This window comes from Gymnoscopelus braueri, assembly GCF_963280865.1.
Source record: "Gymnoscopelus braueri genome assembly, chromosome: 12".
Lineage (NCBI taxonomy): Eukaryota > Metazoa > Chordata > Actinopteri > Myctophiformes > Myctophidae > Gymnoscopelus > Gymnoscopelus braueri.
In genome coordinates this window covers 41,027,988-41,048,403 of record NC_137614.1, presented here as the reverse complement: position 1 = coordinate 41,048,403, position 20,416 = coordinate 41,027,988, and the positions used below count along the sequence as shown (strand labels likewise).

Here is a 20,416-nt window from a genome sequence, read left to right as displayed (position 1 = left end):
GATGTTCTGAAGGGCTGTGGTTGGATGGAGTAGCTATCGCAGTCGGTGGCTGACCGAAAGTCCTCAGACGGCTTGTTGGGTCCTGCTGTAGAGAAGGAACACTTCTACATATTCTACAGACCACCCACTGGGTTATATACCCCCTGTTGTGTGAGTGTGACCCCCCCTCCACACACACACACACACACACACACACACACACACACACACACACACACACACACACACACACACACACACACACACACACACACACACATACACACTCACTCACAAACCCACCACACACCCAAAATAGACTCAAAGACGCACCACTCACACAGGGCCCATGATGACCATTGGCAAAGATGTGCCGTCCCATTCCCTCTGGCCCTGATAAATCAAAACGCAGATGCTGCTGAATTATGGGCTCTATAAAAGAAGACAAGCCCTGCGCTTCACGCTCCAAGGGCAGAGTGGTTGTTTTACTGTCCCGTTGGACTGATTGACTGCTTTTACTGACTGTGAAGATGAGATCTAACCAGGTGTTTTAGATGTCCTTCTCATCAACGTTCACCAGGGGAGCAGGTGGACGGGCTTGGACAGGCAAATGACGAATGTTTTTATGCAATGAATTCATTAACCTTCTTGACCATTTTGAATCCTCTTCAGCTTAATTTATGCTCCTTCGCACGGCGATGTTGCTTCCCAACATAAAGTGGTTACCAAACGTGTACCGTGACACGTGTCCAGGTGTGCCTTGGGATTTTGTCTCAACCACACATTATTATTGCAATATAGTATACAAATACCAAAAAATCACACCCTGTGTGAAGTGGGCGGTGTCTTGCTAGCTAATCACAATACTGAATGGAGTCAACCAATCATGTACAAAAAATAAATACATTTATTGAAACACTCTTTATGAAAGTCATATTCCGATGTACAATGGTTAAAAAAAATAAAAAAATATATATAATTGTTTGTATATATAATAAGATAAGATTGTTTGCTAATTCTGTCAGCTGCAGATTTTTGGGTACAGAGGTTACTTTCAGACCATTAGCAGCAGACATAGGTGGCATTTCTCCCTTTGTAAGATATCTCTTACAGGTGCCACAAAGATACCAGTTTAAAATAAAATCAATGAAACACCGAACTTTGGATTGTTCAATTTGCTTTCAAATATTTCTTCAAATAATCTCTTATTTTTGTCATTGCATGCTTTCTCAATAGTGTTCCGGACATTGTCATCAATGATGGAAACTCCTTTGTCAAACATCATTTGTTCACAAGAGCAACATGGAAATATTGGGCCATATTTGACAGTGGTTTTGAAGTTTTTTAGCCTCTGTTGTTGTGTAAGTCTTTTGGCCAAATCACCACTTCTAGGAAGACTCTTGCTTTTCTCAAACATCTTCCATTTACCGATTATCTTGGCTACTGTGTTCTCAGACATCTTAACTGCAGCGGCAATTCTTTTGTAAGTTTGGCCAGATCTGTGCTTTGCCACAATTCTGTCTTTGAGCTCTTCTGGAATACCCTTTGATCTTACCATTTTCATTTTATCCTTTTCCTCTTTTCCCATTTCAAACATAGCGATTGTTCTTCTTTACATTTCCCACCAAGGCTCGTCTCTTACATTTATGGATTATGTTGGTAACTGTGTTCTTAGAAATCTTAAGTTTACCTGAAATTCTTCTGTAACCTTGGCCAGATCTGTGCTTTGTCACAATTCCATCTTTAACCTTTTCTGATATATGCTTTGATCTGAAAGGGCCACTTCTAGGAAGACTTTCTATTTTCTTCTCAATATCGGTTTTCCCTTTTCTCATTTCAGCCATATTGATCTTTGAGTTCTTCTTTACTGTTCTCACGAAATGGACAGTATCTAAGTAATATACTAGTGTCACATCACAGTGGTTTTAGATTAGTTTCGTCATATGTATCACTAGCCAATCACAGCATGTGTCTTGCTAGCTAATCACAATACTGAATGGAGTCAACCAATCATGTACAAAAGATAAATACATTTATTGAAACACTCTTTATGATGGACGAAACCATAACTTAAAAAAAAAAAACATATGTTTTTTTTAAAGTTATGGTTTCTTATATAGGGCTATGCACATGTGTCATGTGACACTGGCCAATCACAGTCCTGGATAGATTGTGATTGGCCAATCACGGTGCAGGGTTAGGCGGGGTAAATTTTTGGCCAATCACAGCGCAGGATAATTGTACAAATTTCCAAACCTCACTTATAGGGGCGGTTTCACCGCCCAAAAAAAATATGAATTATCTTTTAATGTACTGTAGTCTGTACCAAAGAATAAAACCTGGCATTTTGGACATTACATTTATATTGTACTTTTTCACATATGTTTTAATGTAAGTGAAATAGCCCTAGGTAGGCTCCCCAGCCTGGCGAGGACCTGCACTCCAAGCGCCCTTTCTAGTTATTTATACAGCGGTTCAGTGGATTGCCTAAATGTTCAGGAGCACTTAGCCCAGAAGCCTGCTGACATTTTAAGGCGATTGAAGTCAGTAGAGACTTTGCAACGGGTCATTGACTCGACGATTGATTGATGCACACACAATTTCAAAGGCCTTGTTCTGGTAAGATGTTATATTTGTGCTTTCACTTCTCCTTATTGTGCAATAAACTCTTCTTTATGGGCATGTCCATCATGGTGGGACAGAGACTGGTCCCCTGGAGGGACAGATGGGGCAGCTATTTATAAAGTCACGTTTTTCACTTCCATATGTTATTTGAATATTTATTATAGGTCTGACGTCAGTGCTCTCTGTCTCTCATATGATAATGCAGGTCGAGGAAGCAACAGTGACATTTGGTTTTATGGTGGGAAGGCCAGACGCTGTGGAAGGTGGTGGTGTATTTCATGAAAGGCTAATAGGATTTATACGCTGTATTAGTCAAAGACCCAGGGCCATGCAGCCCCGCCTTATTCTGAGGCCTGAGCCTTTAGTTTGTATCGCCCCACACTCACTTGTGTTTGGGCCCACTACAGTACAAACACAATTAATGAGCCACTTCCAACCTGGCGTCCCTATTTTGGGTATGTCATTATAAGATTGTTTTTTTTAAGAAAGAAAAGAAAAGTCTTATTTTATTAAGAAATAAAACATAATTAACAAAGAAAAAATGGCAAAGAAATTGCAAATAATTTCAGACATTTTCCAAAAAACGTGGTCAAGAAAAGAAAAAATCACACCCAGTGTGAAGTGGGCGGTGTGGTCACAGTGGTAATATTGTGGACCAACCATTGTACACCCCTAACTTAAAAAAAACCATAAATGTGTTTTTTTTAAGTGCATAGTCCTATTTATAGGGCTATGCACATGTGGCAGGCCTGAGCCTTTAGTTTGTGTCGCCCCACACTCACTTGTGTTTGGGCCCACTACAGTACAAACACAATTAATGAGCCACTTTCAACCTGGTGTCCCTATTTTGGGTATGTCATTATAAGATTGTTTTTTTAAGAAAGAAAAGAAAAGTCTTATTTTATTAAGAAATAAAACATAATTAACAAAGAAAAAATGGCAAAGAAATTGCTTTTTTTAGATGCAGACACTACATATTCAGTCACCCCTGCAGAACACCAAAAACCACGCGCATTCTACCAAGACGACCCGTTCTACCAAGACGACCCGTGCTATTAAAATAGCACGGGTCTGCTGGCGGAGACTTGTGCTCCGAGGAGCACATTTTCTAGTTTTAATATTTTTTGTACTGCTGTAGTTACATTTAAACATGCTCCTATTTTTGGGCGGTGAAACCGCCCCTATATGTGAGGTTTGGACATCGACATTCGATTGCACCCCCCCAACCCTGCGCTGTGATTGGCCACCATTGTACCCCCCTAACCCTGCACCGTGATTGGCCAATCACAGTCTATTCAGGACTGTGATTGGCTAGTGAAACATGACACATGTGCATAGCCCTATAAATAGGACTATGCACTTAAAAAAAACACATTTATGTTTTTTTTTGCCAAAAAAAGTGAAACATGACACATGTGCATAGCCCTATAAATAGGACTATGCACTTAAAAAAACACATTTATGTTTTTTTTTAAGTTAGGGGTGTACAATGGTTGGTCCACAATATTACCACTGTGACCACACCGCCCACTTCACACTGGGTGTGATTTTTTCTTTTCTTGACCACGTTTTTTGGAAAATGTCTGAAATTATTTGCAATTTCTTTGCCATTTTTTCTTTGTTAATTATGTTTTATTTCTTGATAAAATAAGACTTTTCTTTTCTTTCTTAAAAAAACAATCTAATAATGACATACCCAAAATAGGGACGCCAGGTTGAAAGTGGCTCATTAATTGTGTTTGTACCGTAGTGGGCCCAAACACATGTGAGTGTGGGGCGACACAAACTAAAGGCTCAGGCCTGCCACATGTGCATAGCCCTATAAATAGGACTATGCACTTAAAAAAAACATATTTATGGGTTTTTTTAAGTTAGGGGTGTACAATGGTTGGTCCACAATATTACCACTGTGACCACACCGCCTAAAAATGGCAAAGAAATTGCTTCAAGAAATCTTGAAGCAATGTGTCATATGGGAGTCCTCGTAATTGACTGGTTTGTTCAAATGCTTGTCTGTCTTCTTCATCTTCATTGTCTTGAACAGTTTCAGCAGTTGATTGGTGTGTTTGATCTATGTCAGTTTTCTCTAGTGCTACATAATGTATACATATTTGATCAAGGTGGCCAATTGTTACAGTATTAAGACTTCGGCCTTGTTGTGGGATCAATTCAACTCTATAGTCCTCTTCTGTGTTACTGTTGTAGATGAGTATGCTTTCTTAGCTTTGGCCTTCTGCGCCTTTGCTTGACCAATGTTAGGTGTTCTCAGAGGGACACACACACGCACGGACGGGTGATTTGTACTGGAAGCTACTGTTCCAATCAAGACTGATTGATCCTGTCTTACCTCACTTCAAAATACATAAATGGTTTTTTGAAGTGACACACCTATTTATAGGATTTTATTTCGTCATGCGTCCCTCTAGCCAATCAAAGGCATTGGTGTCAACATATTGACACGTGTCACGTGGAGCTTGACCAATGTTAGCTTGGCTAGGAGGGAGGTGAACACACAGCGGGACGAAGCGAAAACATACTCTCCGCCTCCGGCGGAGACAATAAATCATTTATGGTATTAATTTAATTAATAATTCTAATAATAACAAACCTATATTAAAATTGGCTTAAGGGAGGACTGGCCGGCGGGCGGGCGGACGGACCTCTGACTGTAGTTCATGTCACTACGTCGTCTCGTCACGCTCATGTCACCATGACTCGGCCATAACCATATAAGGAGTTCCCAATGCAGCTACGCCCAAATATGTAGAGTATTGTTTAACCTCAATATGTCATCATGGCATCAGGCACAAACAAATCAGTCAACTCCATATATGGGCACAAAAAGGGGCATGCCCATATATGGGCATATAGCCTAGTGATGACATCAGGGATCTCCATATGTGGGCACAAAAGGGGGCATGCCATGCATGCCCATATATGGGCATATACTGATGACATCAGGGATCTCCATATATGGGCATAAAAGGGACAAGGACTGACAGATACAGAGATCTCCATATATGGGCATAAAAGGGAGAAGGACAGATATCCATATATTTGCATATGGGAATATTAGTCTTTAAACAAAGTTTACAAAGTGGTTTAGAAATACATAGGCACTATAGAAACATAAGGGACTCTCTTTTAAAGCAGTCACCTAGTTAATATGCTAAGTACAGAGCTCATAAAACACGTCAATCACACCACATGGGCCTCAGGGTTCATTCTAAGTGTGCTAATTGGCACAAAATCATTGCATAGGGATATATTCCCTAGCAATGATTTTGTGCCAATTAGTTACTCCACACAAGTGGCAATTTAATCACTCTCCAACTTCTCAAAAACCTGCAGGTGTGAAAACTCATTTCCAAGTCATAGATAAACTAACATTCACTTTTAATACAAAAATTAGACACGTTAATGTAGGCTAATATAATACATATACTGTCTGTAGGAAGTCGTTATTCTCGGTAATACTAAAATACTGTAGATGACACCACCTCTTTCTAGATGTTAGTGTGTTGCCCAACTTGCCTAAAAGCCTTCTATTCAACTTGTATAACTTATAGCTTTAACTAATATTTTGAAATGTTTTCAAATACCATTTTACATAGGACAACATGACTTTAAACTCCTGTGTGTGTCTGTTGGACACAAACACAGGTCTGTGCTTTCAAGTAAAATTTCATACGCTAAATATAGCCAGCAGAGGGCAATGTTATGCTTGGAAAGTTTGGGAACAAAGTATTTATTTTTGCTCCATTAGCCTTTTCTTTCTTCTTTCTTTCTTTTTTGCTTTCCACACTTGCCCACCAGCAGGGTGATACTTTATTAAATATTATTTTTCAGTGCCTTTCAAAGTATTGAGTCTGGCACTGGAGGGATAAAATGCACTCTAATTACTCAAGCCCTCATGCCCTTTGCACTTTATAGATCACTCCCTGGATGAGAGTGTCTGCTTTAATGCCTAAATTGTAAATGTCACAGGCAAATCACTAGATTAGTTGCTTAGAAGTGGTATTTCCCTCTCATGTTGATAGCAATCTTCAAAATAGTCCAAAGCTGGCTAAAATGGCCAACACTTTGAACGAATGTCTTTCTAAATGTCAAGTAAAAGAAGCAAGTATTAGAAATATTAGATTTTGCTCAAACAAGCATTCTTCTAAGTGATTAATATGCATTCCAACGCTTGTACTTTAGTAAAGTTATGAGTGGGGCATTTGCATAGTTACTGTGGATGATGCTGCATTAGTTATTGTGAAAATGTTTTTTTGTCTTGTCTTCATTTTTTCTTTTTTTTTCTTTTTATGCTTTCATATATAAGCATACATATTTGTATATTATTTCTGTAGTTTGTGTTTTTTGTTATTCTTCTCACTTTGATTCTCTTTTAATACACTTTTGTTATGTTCATTTGTCTTATTTGTTCTGCTAAAAGTAAAACTCAAATAAAGTGTTGATCATAACAAAAATGTGGGGCAGTATACATTATTTGTCTGCAAGGCGACACTGTAATAATAGTCTACATTAATACACTTATCGATTAAGCCCTAACATAGCCCATGCATCTGCAAGCTCAAAATACCTCACATTGAAAAGCCTTGTGAGCTTGTAGATCAGCTATGTTTGAAACATTTAGCAAATTCTACAACAGTTTATAATTTTTGGACATGTTCAAAATATGGACGTCAAGGTGAAAGTGGTTAAACGAATTAAAACGAATTAATCAGAAACAGACACTTGTGGATCCCAATGGGTAACAGGGCACCTGTGGGTTTAATAGGCAATTTCCCCCCCCAAAATGTTAAACAATCTAATATTTGGAAAATGTTTTCAAGTAAAGTAAAGTATACATGATTAGAACATGCTTAAATATTCGAGAATTAAGATCTAATATTTCTACAATTGCTACAAATTGCTACAAAACCTGTATATCCAGTCATTTTGGGCCATAAACAAGAAGTTGAAGGGTAAAATTAAAGGTAGGGTAAGTGATATTTTTGGGTTAAAACAAAAAGTTTTTTTTTTAAAGGTTTAAGCACTATATTCTGATAGTAATCATTGCTATAGAGTGTTTGTTCAGTAACAGGAGTCTCCCCGTTTCTCCAGCTCTTTAATAAACAGAAAATTCATTTTCTGGTAGGTGTCAAAATCTCAGCCAATCAGGAGAAAGTACCCATTTTTAAGCTTTATTTTTATAGTGTTCCAGTTCTAATTTTGCCTGCTCATTTCTTAGTGTCATCACTTCCAATTTCACTTGTTTAATCTATATCCTGATTGAGTTCTCTATCCTGATTGGATAAAATTGGAAATGAAACTGAAACTGAAACGAAAATGCATTTTCTGTTTTATAAAGAGCTGGAGAGACATGGAGACTCCTTATATGGACAGGACACTCTATAGTAACCAGCACTATCAGAACATAGACCCATTTTGCAATTATTTGAATAATTGCAAATCACTTACCCTACCTTTAAGTCTGACAATGATGTACCGTGCATGTTCACATCATGTATACTTTACATTACTTAAGATTATTTTTCAAATATTTATTTATATTTTGGACAAAAAAAAAAGGCAATTTTACATCAAGGTGCCCAGTTGTCCCTATAAGTGCCCACATATCCTGTATCCCCTCAATGCTGTGGTCATGCACTGGATGGTGGATAGGCGCCCCCTACTGGTTTTCAGCTGTAGCGACCAAGAAGCCGCAAAGCCCCAGGAACTGAAAGAAGAAGCGATGGAAGTTTGTCCTCCGCGGCTTCCCATCGGCAGCAGCAAGCCGACCGTCGGGTCTTTGTTTGATTGACAACTTAAAGTGAAGGATAAGTTCAAACATCACAAAAGAACGAGCGATGTACGCGTTTCCTGACTTTCCGTTCATCATCACGTGCAGACAGGAGGAGAGCGACTGATCACTGATCCACTGGACCGAACAGAACTGAACTCGCCGACACTTGACTGTCATGTTTACTTGTTGAACATTACTGTACACACAGGACACAGCCATTGCATTTGTATGCAACAACAGGTAGGTCATCTAATGCTAAAGCCACTAGGTTTTCTTACTGTATATTATAGCCATAGTGATAGTGTACGTCATGTGTTGGGTGTCTGTTTGACATAGTTTGATTATTTGTTATTTTTATTTATTGAACCAGTTTGATATTTTTTATTTAACCACGCTCATCGCTGATGCATGTCGGAAAGTGCTCTGTGCTCATTTTTTTTTAATGTCGCCAAATAAAAACAATCGATCATACAAACCAAATCAACCTAAGGGGCAAATAGGTGAAACTAGACAAACAAACATTTAGCGAAACTATAGGCGAACATTTGGCTACAATAGACAAACTTGTCGAAAAGCGTGTATAGCTTGGCTATTGACGTACAATGAAGTATTTTATGGGTTGAAGTGGTTAAACAACAAAGTTGGCTTGTGTTGTGGAGAATCGCACTACAGCATCAACAATACATTCCAGTCAAGATCTCCATCTAGGTGTTCTACAACAGGTGTCCCACCCTGGGAGTATAGAGAATAGCCTATTATAATGATCTTGTCAGATCGTATTATGTATGAATGGATGGCTGCAGTGACAGAAAAAGAAAGGCAATCGTGTCCAATAGCAGAGCAGAGGGATGTCCCATCATGTGTAACCTTACACTGTCATTTTGCAGGATATAACTCACACATCTGCTAATGTCCCACATCAGGTCTCCTGTGTAAACGCCCTCCTCCTTCCTCTCTGTGTGCCATGAGGCGCTGACTGCACCCTGGGGACAGACTGACTGACTGCACCCTGGGGAGTGGGACAGACAAGCCACCATGGCAGAGCTGGAGATTGACCAGTCCAATCTGCCACGCGTCCAGGAAGGTAACCTCACACACACACACACACACACACACACACACACACACACACACACACACACACACACACACACACACACACACACACACACACACACACACACACACACACACACACTCAGGCTGACTGATGTGATATTTATAGAAAATAAGTGTAATGTATTACAGATGCGTGGCTGGTACTAATTTAGCCAAAAGCAAAGTACAGTTAGACTAGGGGTGTAACGGTATTGAATTTCACAGTCTGGTATCTATCTACTTTACCATAATGCCACTGTGTGGGTTAGTTCATGGTTATTTTTTAGAAACACTAAACAATAAAAGCCTGGAGATCGAGGCTAGTTCATGGTATACTTTTGTTTAGGCCCAAATCTTTCTTCCCCTTTTAATTAAACATAGTATGGCCCATTGAGTAAACAGACAAGCATTTTTCTTTTAAGAAAAATATTGCTTGATGGAATTGAAATGCGTGTCTGTGCGTTTAGCTGAAAATGCTCATGCATGAGCACTATAACATTTACATACAAATATTTAACGCAAGGGTATTCATACCGCGACTATAGTATTACATGGGAAGGCTTACGGTTCAGAACCGTGGTTGCTGGATAATACTGTGGTTATACACAGTTAACAGTCTTCTATAGACGTGAGTGTGCATGTGTGTGTCCATAAAGAGATCGGCATCCTAGAACTTTGTCACTTAGTGTCACATGCAGCTGGTAATGACTGGCCTTGGTTCTCCAGCAGTTTTGTGTGACCTTGTGTCCTTGTCTGTCTGACTCTGTGGTGAAGTAAGTAGTTTGTATCCAGCCGGGGATAAGCAGCATGTCTGGACAAGAGTGACTGGAGATAAGTATAAGTCTCACCAGAGTAGAGACGGACCGCTGTCCCCTGAAAAGACAATGTGTCAAAGCCCAGTCTGTGGGGAGCGCCAGCTTGCTTGCGCATGTGGCATCATGCTTTTGTGCAGATTAGAAGGAATGCGATGGAACACCCAGATATAGACGCCACCATGAGGAAGACGATGGTCATCAAGGGATGATTGTTTATGCACAAACTTTTGTTGAGTTCATTCAGATCCCGTTTAGAGATGGAATGTAGTTTACCACAAGAACCCTAGTGTGCCTATACTGGGGACAAAATGTTTGTGAAACAAATAGCAGATCTACAAGCTCACAACACATTGCAGTGTGATTTTTTTTATTTTTTTTGGCGAGCTTGTACTTTTATTGGCGAAGAGATTTGGTGTAGAGGGAAACAAGGAGGTAGGCTAGTATAGAACCCTGGGGGACTAAGGGCAATGAAGTATAGGGTTTCAAATTTGACCGCTTCTTTTTACATGAAATGAAAAACGGAGGGAAAAAATAACTTCCTTCATACGCAGAAAAACATTTTTAGACTACCAGAAACAACTTCCAGAAATGTTATGTGAAATTGCTTTAACAGCTTAGTTGTGCGCGTCTTTTATGATGGGCTATAATTCTCCCTTCTGCTCTCGTTTCCATAGACAAAGGGCACACTGTGTGGCTTTGCATTGTCATGCTTTATTAAACCGGGAGGACAGCGAACAAACAAAAGCAGCCGTGCCCCACATTCGACCCGCTCTAAACTGCTCAATTAAGGCAACGCACAAATAAGATATGTCTGTCTAGTCGCTGTTTTCCTCTCTACGATCTGTTTTCACCCACTAGATGTGTCAGCGGTGCGTGTGCCTTTTGTCCCTCCTTAACTGTACTCAATAACGCTTGGCTTTATTTATCTTAACGTACATCCCGCCGCCGGTGTTTATGTTTCGGTTTCCCACAGGGCTGGTGTTTCTCCTCGCTCGCTTGCCCCGTTCCCAAATTCTTGGCCAAGTCAACATGCTTTGTTTTCACTCCCGTCTTATCGGTTCCTGTTTTTTTTTTCTCTCTCTCTCCCTCTCTTCCTTTGGCTACTCCTGATATAGCCTGACATGCCGAGGGAATGCAGCTCCCCAAAGGAACTAATCCCCCCCCCCCTTATTCCTAACTTGACTCTCAACCAGTGACCCAGAGAGAAGTCCCGTTTGCTCCTCACCTCTCACCGTGACTGGCTCTCAGGACCGGTCCTGTTTTAACCACGTTAACCTGGGCATCCCTGTCCCTTTCCTTTTGATTCTATTTCGATGTGGTGTTTATCTAGCCCTTGCTTCATCTTGGTGAAAGGTCTTGCTTAACAGGCCTTTCAGTAATGAAGCAGCTTCATTACGGTTTTGATTCAGATGACTTTCTCTACTGTCTTTTGTGTGAACTCTGGGAACTGCAAAACTATAATAAACGAAAAAACCTGGGTATCCCTATTTTGAGCATGTCATTATAGGCGAGCATTCTAAAACATAGCCTAGGCCTGCCCTCTATGGCTAAAAGTGATACATATTATACGCCGGTGGTGCTCAGATAAAATAGTTCTACAAGCTTACACAAAAAGTGTCGCACCTCGACACGGGAGATTTATTTCCGACGTATCACAGTGTCAAAGCATACATTGTTAAACAGCAGCAGTGTGTGTTGCACAGTGGTGAGAAGAACCTCACACTGAACACTTTGAGCAGGAAGGCAGCGAGCTGCTGCAGCAGAGACCTTTTGTGGGAAAGACGGAGCAGCGGGAGGAGAAACAGCGTGGGCCGCTGGTGAGGCGATTTTGGCTGAAAATAGAACCTGTGTCATTTTGTCCTCCTCCTCCAGCGGGCGGCTCTCTGTTTGGCAGCCACTCGCCACCGCTGCTCTCCAAGTGGCTCGCTTGATAAAAGAGAAATACCTCTGTCTGGTTTTCATCTGTTCTCTCTCTCTCTCTCGCACTGGATAGCTGAGACACTTTGCACTTGAAATGTTTGCCGTAACATTTTCTTTTTAAAGTTCGTTTTTCATTGAAGAGAGACATTAAACGTAGGGCTGCACAATTAATCAAATTTGAATCGGGATCACAATATTGGCTTCCCACAATTAAATGAACATGATATTTAAAATGTGTGACTCATTGTGAGCTTGTAGATCGGCTATGTTCGGCACGTGAAACTGTCTTACGACAAAGTATCAGTTAAAATGTATGTCAGCTAGTGAGGTTCAGCAGTTTTATTCACATCCATCATGCAGGTACAATGAATGGAGTGAAATACTTTGTTTATCCAGGATATGCACTGGAGTGAATACAAAACACAGTATTCAAGTCTGCAAAGATGTGTTTATTAGCAGGAACATGTAAAAGTGAAATCATTGCTCTGTTGATTTAATTTAGTTTTAAGTTTTGGTATTTATTATGGAGGACCCGTTTTTTAGATTCAAACCTACATTAGCAGGGATGACAATAGCACAACATGAATGTGAAAGCAGTGATATGCTTGTGTCAAAAAAAAAGTCACTAAATCCGGTGAATAATCGTGATCTCAATATTGGTCAAAATAATCGTGATAATCATTTTGGCCATAATCGTGCAGCCCTAATTAAACACGAGAGAGAGCCAGGAAGTGACACGCAGCAAATGGTCCGCCCGGCCCAGGAGTCCAAAAGGGGACCCGATTTGGAACGCTCCCTAATCACTTGGCACCCCCGTTGTTCCATTTTCAAACTGTTATTCTGGACAGTGTACACACACACATGCACGAGCGCGCACGCACATACACTTGACACTGAAGCTTACTGTCTATTTAATTTGATCAACAAAAGAAGCATGCTCTGTCGGGGCCTGGGTTCTGAGTATGACCCAGAGCCAAATGTTGAACTTGTGCAAAACAATAGGACCGGTCCTGACCCTACCCCCTACTCATCTGCCAAGTTTGATCCAATTTGGAATAGAACCGTTTGAGTTATTGCTGTGACGGGCAAACAGAGAGGAGTGATTACAATACACCCTCTCTGCTAGGCGACGGGGCAGAAATATTCTAGAGCCGTCTAGATTTTATCGGCCGATATTGGCCTATCACAGATATCGGTATGTTGTCCAATATGCGCTGATATGAAAAAAAACTTTTCTTTTACAGAACATAATTAGCCTGATTATCTGACTGAAGCGAGCGGTCCACTCAGTGAGTGGGCGAAGTCTATGGTCTGGAGCCAGGCTAGAACATAAAAGTTATTTATATGATTAAATTCCCATCATTTTGGACAACCAATGTTTTATTGTTGAACTGTAACTTGTCCAGCCTACATTACTTATCTTTGTCGCAAGCGCTTGATAACGACATCCAGTACGAGTGCTGCAGTAAAATATTCACACTCCATTCTCCAGTCACATGGTGTCATTTTGTCCCCATTGACCAGGAATGGCTTGGCTCCAGACAGTGGTGGACCCCTCTTAGGAGGGGTTAAGGAGGTCAGAGAGATAAGTGTTAGCTGTGGTGTGTTTTGTTGACTCTTGTGACCTGGAGGGCATGCAGGTCATGACTTCCTGCTCTTAAACCCGACCTTTAACCTCTCTCTGAGTCTGCAACATTCAGCTGCTACTGTTGGAAAACAAAAAACATTGCCATCCAGTCAGTGGATGCTACTATTGCTGCTGTCTGTACCTCCCCATTAGTTTGACACATCATAGGCCTGGTCCTTTTGGAATAAAACTGATATCATGGAAGGGCTGGATGATATGGACAAAATCAAATATCATATTATATTTTTGAATACTGTGTACCTCAATATCGATATTGTGACGATAGTATCGTATTGTGACCATCATATGTTTAAAAAAAAATGCAAATCTACAAGCTCACAATGTGCCGCAAGCTTATAGATCTACTATTTAAGCTGTTTTTTAATGAAGTATAAAATAAGAATTAAGTGTCTAAAACCAGGAAAAGGCAACACGTATGCCATATCACGATATTATGATACCTAGTCTCGTATCACGATATCGATATATTGACATATTGCCCAGCACTACTGCATATGACGGTATCACTGGCGCTAACTGTATACGTTAAAGCTCTGGTATAGCAAATGCATAGCAGCTATTATGGTACTCTTAAATGTATTACCACCAGGACATATTTCACATAGTATAGTGGTATTTGAAGACTTTTTTTGTGCAAAACTGCAAATGAAAGAAGAAAAATACACTTTTTCTCAAGTAACTTCCATCTTGTATGAGGAAGTATATAGGGCTTAAGTGGTTAAGTAGCTTACAGTAGGATTCTCTAGGAACTACAGTATAGGAGAACACACTGGGCCAAGAGTGCAGCCCCGAGTGCCTCAAAACCTGTTTAGCAGCCATAATAACAACAGTGTGTCTATCCCCGCCCTCCCTGCATGCCTTTAGAAGACAAGTAATGTGACCGTCGTTTGAAAGCAGCTCCAAAGAACAGGTCAAACCCAAACACGCACACACACACACGTCACACACACACACACGTTACACACACACACACGTCACACACATACACACTCCTTTCTCAGCTGTGAATGAGTCCAGTAAAATGTCTGTTGTTATGACTCGCTGTCATTGTGTCCGGTCAGATTAGGGTGTCGGTTTTTGTCCAGCCAGGTTGGGGATCTGTTTAGTGGCCGGCCGGCCTCTTAAGCTGCACAGCAGGCGTAAGTGCATGTCTGGCCTAGCGAGGGTTAATGCCCATTGTAGTCGGACTTAAAGATCACCCTGTGTAGCTAAAACCCTTGGATTATGCTGTGGGGGTTCCTCCCTCCGAGTATGAAGTTTGATTGTTGTGAACCAGTGCAGGCTGCCTATTTACGGTAATAACTAGTTTTGTGATTAAAAATGTTTTTTTTTGGTACAATCTGTATGGTAGAATATAGTGTAACTGACACAACTTCTGGTTGTAGTAGTTGGCCTGCCTGCTCCTATATTGAGAAATGATGTATATATCCTGTTGTCAGATAGGACCACAACTGGTTCACAACCAATGGTGCATGAAGCTCAAATTACAATATATCCTCTGCCCAAGTTACAGGCTTTCTGTATTAGCGGATGAATTAACGGATTGCAGCTTTAAAACCATTCTGTTCTGTTCCGTTCTGTGCATGCTGAGAAGGATTTGGCCAGAAAGTCACCCTCACCACAGTGTTTTAGGGTACCGGATTCCCTCCCTTCCCTGTTGACACACTGGGACAAAGAGGAGACATCCTCAGTTGGACTGGCTGGTCGGTTTGTGTAAATGTTGATCATTATCGGCCGGGGGAGGGCAGAACGACGGGCCAGTCAACATTTAGGAGACGGAAGTGTCCAAGGAAAGGAGAGGTGGGTCGCGGGTGCAAAAGTGAGAGTTGCATGTCATCAGCTTGATGCTGATAATTTTGCCTCCACAGACAAAAGCCTCTCTGCTCAGATCGGCTCCGCATTAAGGGGTGATTATCAGGACGCCAGGTGCTTTTAATTGGCCCAACTTCTAGGCTGTAGGATCCCCTCGACGACAATCGACTCCTAAGCGATGTCTCCGGTCTCGCTAATGGCATTTTGAAAGTATACCCTATAAACCCTATAAAACCAATCCTAAGTACATTCTGTGATTACAGCGATACACGAGACCGAGTAATGACTGATATAGTGTATACGCCATAGTATAAATCACCCTTAAAAGAGGCTCGATGGGCGTCTGCTCCAAATGGAGGAAATGGAGAAAGTTAAGTGAGTTACTGTGTTGCCGACCATCTGTCAAACATGGGATGTTTATTTTCTACCGAGGAACCTTTTGAGTTTGTTTAACAGACTCCACCACAGGCTCACTGTCTGCAGTGGGCAGAGCCATTAGGGGCTCCTGTAAACACTCGAGCATGTTTAGATGTTAGCTGGACCGTTTGAGCTGCGCTAAAGTGGTCACAGGGCTGCTGTCGTTCAGTGTCGTATGATGTCACTCTTACTTTAGATTAACCACTTTCAACCTGGCCTACCTATTTTGGGCATGTCAATATAGGTGAAAATATTCCAAAATGTTAGTAGCAAAAATAGCCATTGTACTGTACAAGCTCACAACGCGTCAATTGCCTCTCCTCGCTATTTTTGAAAAGTTTTGAAAGTATAAAATAGGGCTTAAACAGGGATGAAACTCTAAGCTGATTTTGTAGTTTGTTTTCCAGTTCAGGTTACAAACTACAGCAGTAGCAAGACGGCAGCAGTTAGACAGCAGCAGCTAATCTAATTAATAATGGGTGTATTAGATTTAGGTATGTCAGTACTGTCTATGCTTGCACATTGGCACACATACCTCTGCTGGGCACACCTAAATGTAACACATCCATTGTTAATTCGTTTTTAATCTGCTGTAGTTTTTAAACCTGAACCAGATAACAAACTACAAAATCATCCTAGGGGTTCATGTCCTTTTTAAGTGGTTAAACAGTACATTAAACCCGTCTCTGCTTGGATTTCTTTTTTGTCATTTATAAAAATAACCGCTCCCATCTGGGAAGACGTTCCTCTTTGTCACACTGGTTTATCTTTCTGTCTCTGTCATCATCTTGTTCCTGGGGACAGCTCGCTGAAGGAGGACGGTTTAATGGCATGAAACTGTGGTGGCTTTTTACCTTTTATCCAGCAGGTGGTTAGTCTGGAAGTCTGCTGAGGGACTGCTGAACCACAGAGACAGATGATTTGTGTTCAAAAGCGATTTTGCAGACACTCCTGCAGTGTTTCCCAAAATATAGAGCCATCCATTTAGGGTCACAGACCAGTTTTGATGGGTCACGAGTAAACGTATCAAAGGAAAAATAACACACATCCTCCGTTTTTTATGCTGAGCCAAACTGCAAAAACAGAATAATGAAAAACAAGAGGGGGGCTCGCAACTCACTTTTTAATGCTCTAATCTTTATTTACAGCAGCATGTAGCATTTAAAAGTGAGTTGCGAGCCCCCCTCTTGTTTTTCACTAGTAAACGTATCCCGAGTAAACATATACCATTCTCATAACATTTCCAAAAGATTTTCAGAAATACCCCCCACAACAACAACAAAATATTAAATGATGCGAACTTGTGAGCGTGTACAGTATATTGGCTATTCTCACAATTTTTCAAACAGGGCATACTGTACGCACGTGACTAATTCAAAATGTATTTTTGTAAGTTTCAGTGGGGAAACACCATAGTTCTCTTTTTGGTCTAGAGCTGAAAACGTTTCGGAACCCCTGCTCTAGAGGTTTGTCCACTTTGTAAACACTTTAGTGCACTGGCTCTCCAGCACAAAGTGCTTTCCTGCATGTGGTCATTTCCTAAACTTTGCATCTTAATTTGGTAGTCACAGTGACCGCATTTGCAATGGGAAGAAAGCGTAATGCACTTCTCAGATTCGTGCAACGCCACAAAAGTGAGATTTGAAATGTCATTATTCATAAAAAAGGAAAACTGTAGCCAGATTGGCACTGGAATGGACAGTTGAAGGCTAGTGTGAGAGACACACACACACACACACACACACACACACACACACACACAGAGCAATGTCTGCAGACTGCAGCTTCTGTCACAATTACGGGTGTTGTTTGGATAAAGTGAAGCCGCTACGTTCTTGGACTCTGTTGAAGAGACCAGAATAGCAGCACGTGGTTCAGGAAACACTCTCCGCACTGTTGAGATGATGAGTATAGTTTGTAAACACAATTTTTTAAAAGTTAAAATTACATCAAATGTGGTGGATGGCTCCTCTGTTGTTTATATCATATTCATGGATGCTTTTTACTGCCTGTCTGTCTGTCTGTCTGTCTGCTATAAACAGAGAGAGTATAGGACAGTGGGACGGTTCTCCATGGTTCCTCATTGTGTGCCCCCCCCCCCCCCCCATAGAGAACGCTGCCAAAACCTTATCAGCCCTCTCACACATACTCCCTGCTCTGGTCTGTGCTGTTGGTTGATGCCACAGAGCAGTGATTCTCAACCTTTTTAATTTTCAAGGACCTCCAGTTTGATATGTATTAGATTACGGACTTCCCCCCCAGAGTTGATTTTACACTCCTAGAGTGTACAATACAAAATGGAATCAAAAGGATCCTTAGGAGTCCATTTGATTCCATGGGTCTCTAAAGACCCATTCAGACCCCAGAGAACTCTCCCCCTGGGGGTCCACGAACCCCATGTTGAGAACCACTGTCATAGAGGACATTCGTGGTTGTTATTATCGCTATTAAGCTAAACAATGTAATTGATATTATTTTATTTTCTGTTTTGCTAATCATGGGTTGCATATCTGAATCTGATTGATCAACAACATTTGTACTCTTTAGGATTTTACTGTGGAACTTGAGATCATTGTTAAGACAGAGTCATGGCAGTGAAAGCGTAGACATCCGTAGATTTGAGCTGGGATTTGGGAACAGTCAGTCGACCCCTTTCCGAGGAGGGCAGACTGCATTCTGGATAGAGAACATGTACTGAGTGAGTGTAGGTAATTAGTGCCGGGCGATATATGGCCAAAAATGTATATCATATCGTCTCGCCTAATATTATCTAATATTTGCCTATAATCAATATTATTCAGTATGACTTTATTTATTGACGTAATATTCCTCTAAAATAAAATATACTGGTCAATGGTGCAGTTACATGTACATAGCGTTTCTCCAAAGAGCGTTATCTCGTTCACATCTCTGTTTCTCCGCCATGCCGTCTATAAGTGCTCTCACTACTCTGTGCAGCATGTGCATGTGTGTGGAGTCTCTGCCCCTTTCATGTTATCCACTGTACACACACACACACACACACACACACACACACACACACACACACACACACACACACACACACACACACACACACACACACACACACAGAGGATGGAGTGTTTCCGTGGACAGAAAGCAAGTGCAATAGAATGTGTACACTTTTAAGTTTGACCCTAATAAAACTCATTATGACCATTTCCATATTGAGCATTTAATGAGATATCGATCGAATTGAGATTCGTGACATATCATCCAGCACTATAGGTAATGTAACTAAGCACATCCATGTAAGGCTTTGAAATGTAATCAGAAAAAGATCACAGGCAACCATTGGAGAGAGGCCAGGATGGGTGTGATGAGGTTGTTAGAAGGCTATCTGCTGCATTTTGGAGTAGCCTGGAGGTGAATGGGTTTCTGAGAAAGTCCAGGGTACAAAGAATTACAATAATCTATCCGAGACAAGATGAAAGCATGGTTGACCTTCTCAAGGTCTGTAGAGGATAAACAGGAGTGAGGACTTGATTGCAGACACGTTCCTGAGCTGGATGAAACTGGATTGAATGAACCTGAGTACCTGATCACCTGGCTGGCTTATTGAAACAAAACGTTACACCCAGGTCACAAGCAGCATGACAGAAATCTGAGCTATTATTATGTCAAGTTGTGTGCTCTTCTGCTCTTTTTTCAGTGTGTCAGTGTTTCGCTGTGTTGGAGGATGGTGTGTTGGCACATAGCTTGCAGGAACAGGAGAGTAAGTGTGTGTTAAACACAGCTTAAAGACTATAATATTTGACTTCAATGGAATACGTGCTCTGCATTCCAGTGTGTCTAACTTACGTTCAGTCCCTTCTATTATATAAAAAAAAAGAATCTCACAATCAATTATTTTAATTGTTTTATAGTTTCATTCATTTGTAATATACTGCACTGACATGCATGCCTCTGTACTTGGTGCGCTCTTATTTCCCCCTACACCAAACTGCTTCACCAAATATAGCAGATCTACAAGCTCACAACGCGTTGCAGAATGTGTTCTCTCCAGGATAGGGATGGTAGGGTTTAAGTAGTCCAGACACGGAGAGTGTAAAAGAAACGCATAATAAAAGGACATTTGAATGTCATAAAAGGAAGAAAAAATACGTTAAAATAAGACAGAAAAATGAGAGAATAAAATTACAGTGCAGAGAAAATGATTAAAAGGACAGTCATACATGACTGATGTCACAGGCTAGACCACATGAAGTCTGAGATACACATGGTAGCCACGCCGTTCCCATGTGGATCCTGAGATCTTTGTTTTGTTAAAGTTGTCTCAAGTATATCTTG

At 40.9% G+C, this 20,416-nt stretch overlaps 1 protein-coding gene across 2 annotated transcripts in view; it reads left to right on the top strand.

Moving 5' to 3' along the window:
• Positions 1 to 8,375: 8,375 nt before the first annotated feature.
• Positions 8,376 to 20,416, top strand: part of ccdc187 (coiled-coil domain containing 187) — a 34,477-nt gene continuing 22,436 nt past the window's right edge. The window contains exons 1-3 of one of the 2 annotated variants that reach the window (XM_080443738.1): positions 8,376 to 8,635; positions 9,319 to 9,479; positions 19,779 to 19,841. In XM_080443738.1, the coding sequence (XP_080299864.1) occupies positions 9,431 to 9,479; positions 19,779 to 19,841 (112 nt within the window). In that variant the 5' untranslated portion in view covers positions 8,376 to 8,635; positions 9,319 to 9,430. The remainder of the gene's footprint in view (positions 8,636 to 9,318; positions 9,480 to 19,778; positions 19,842 to 20,416) is intronic. The other variant, XM_080443739.1, reaches the window with a different exon arrangement.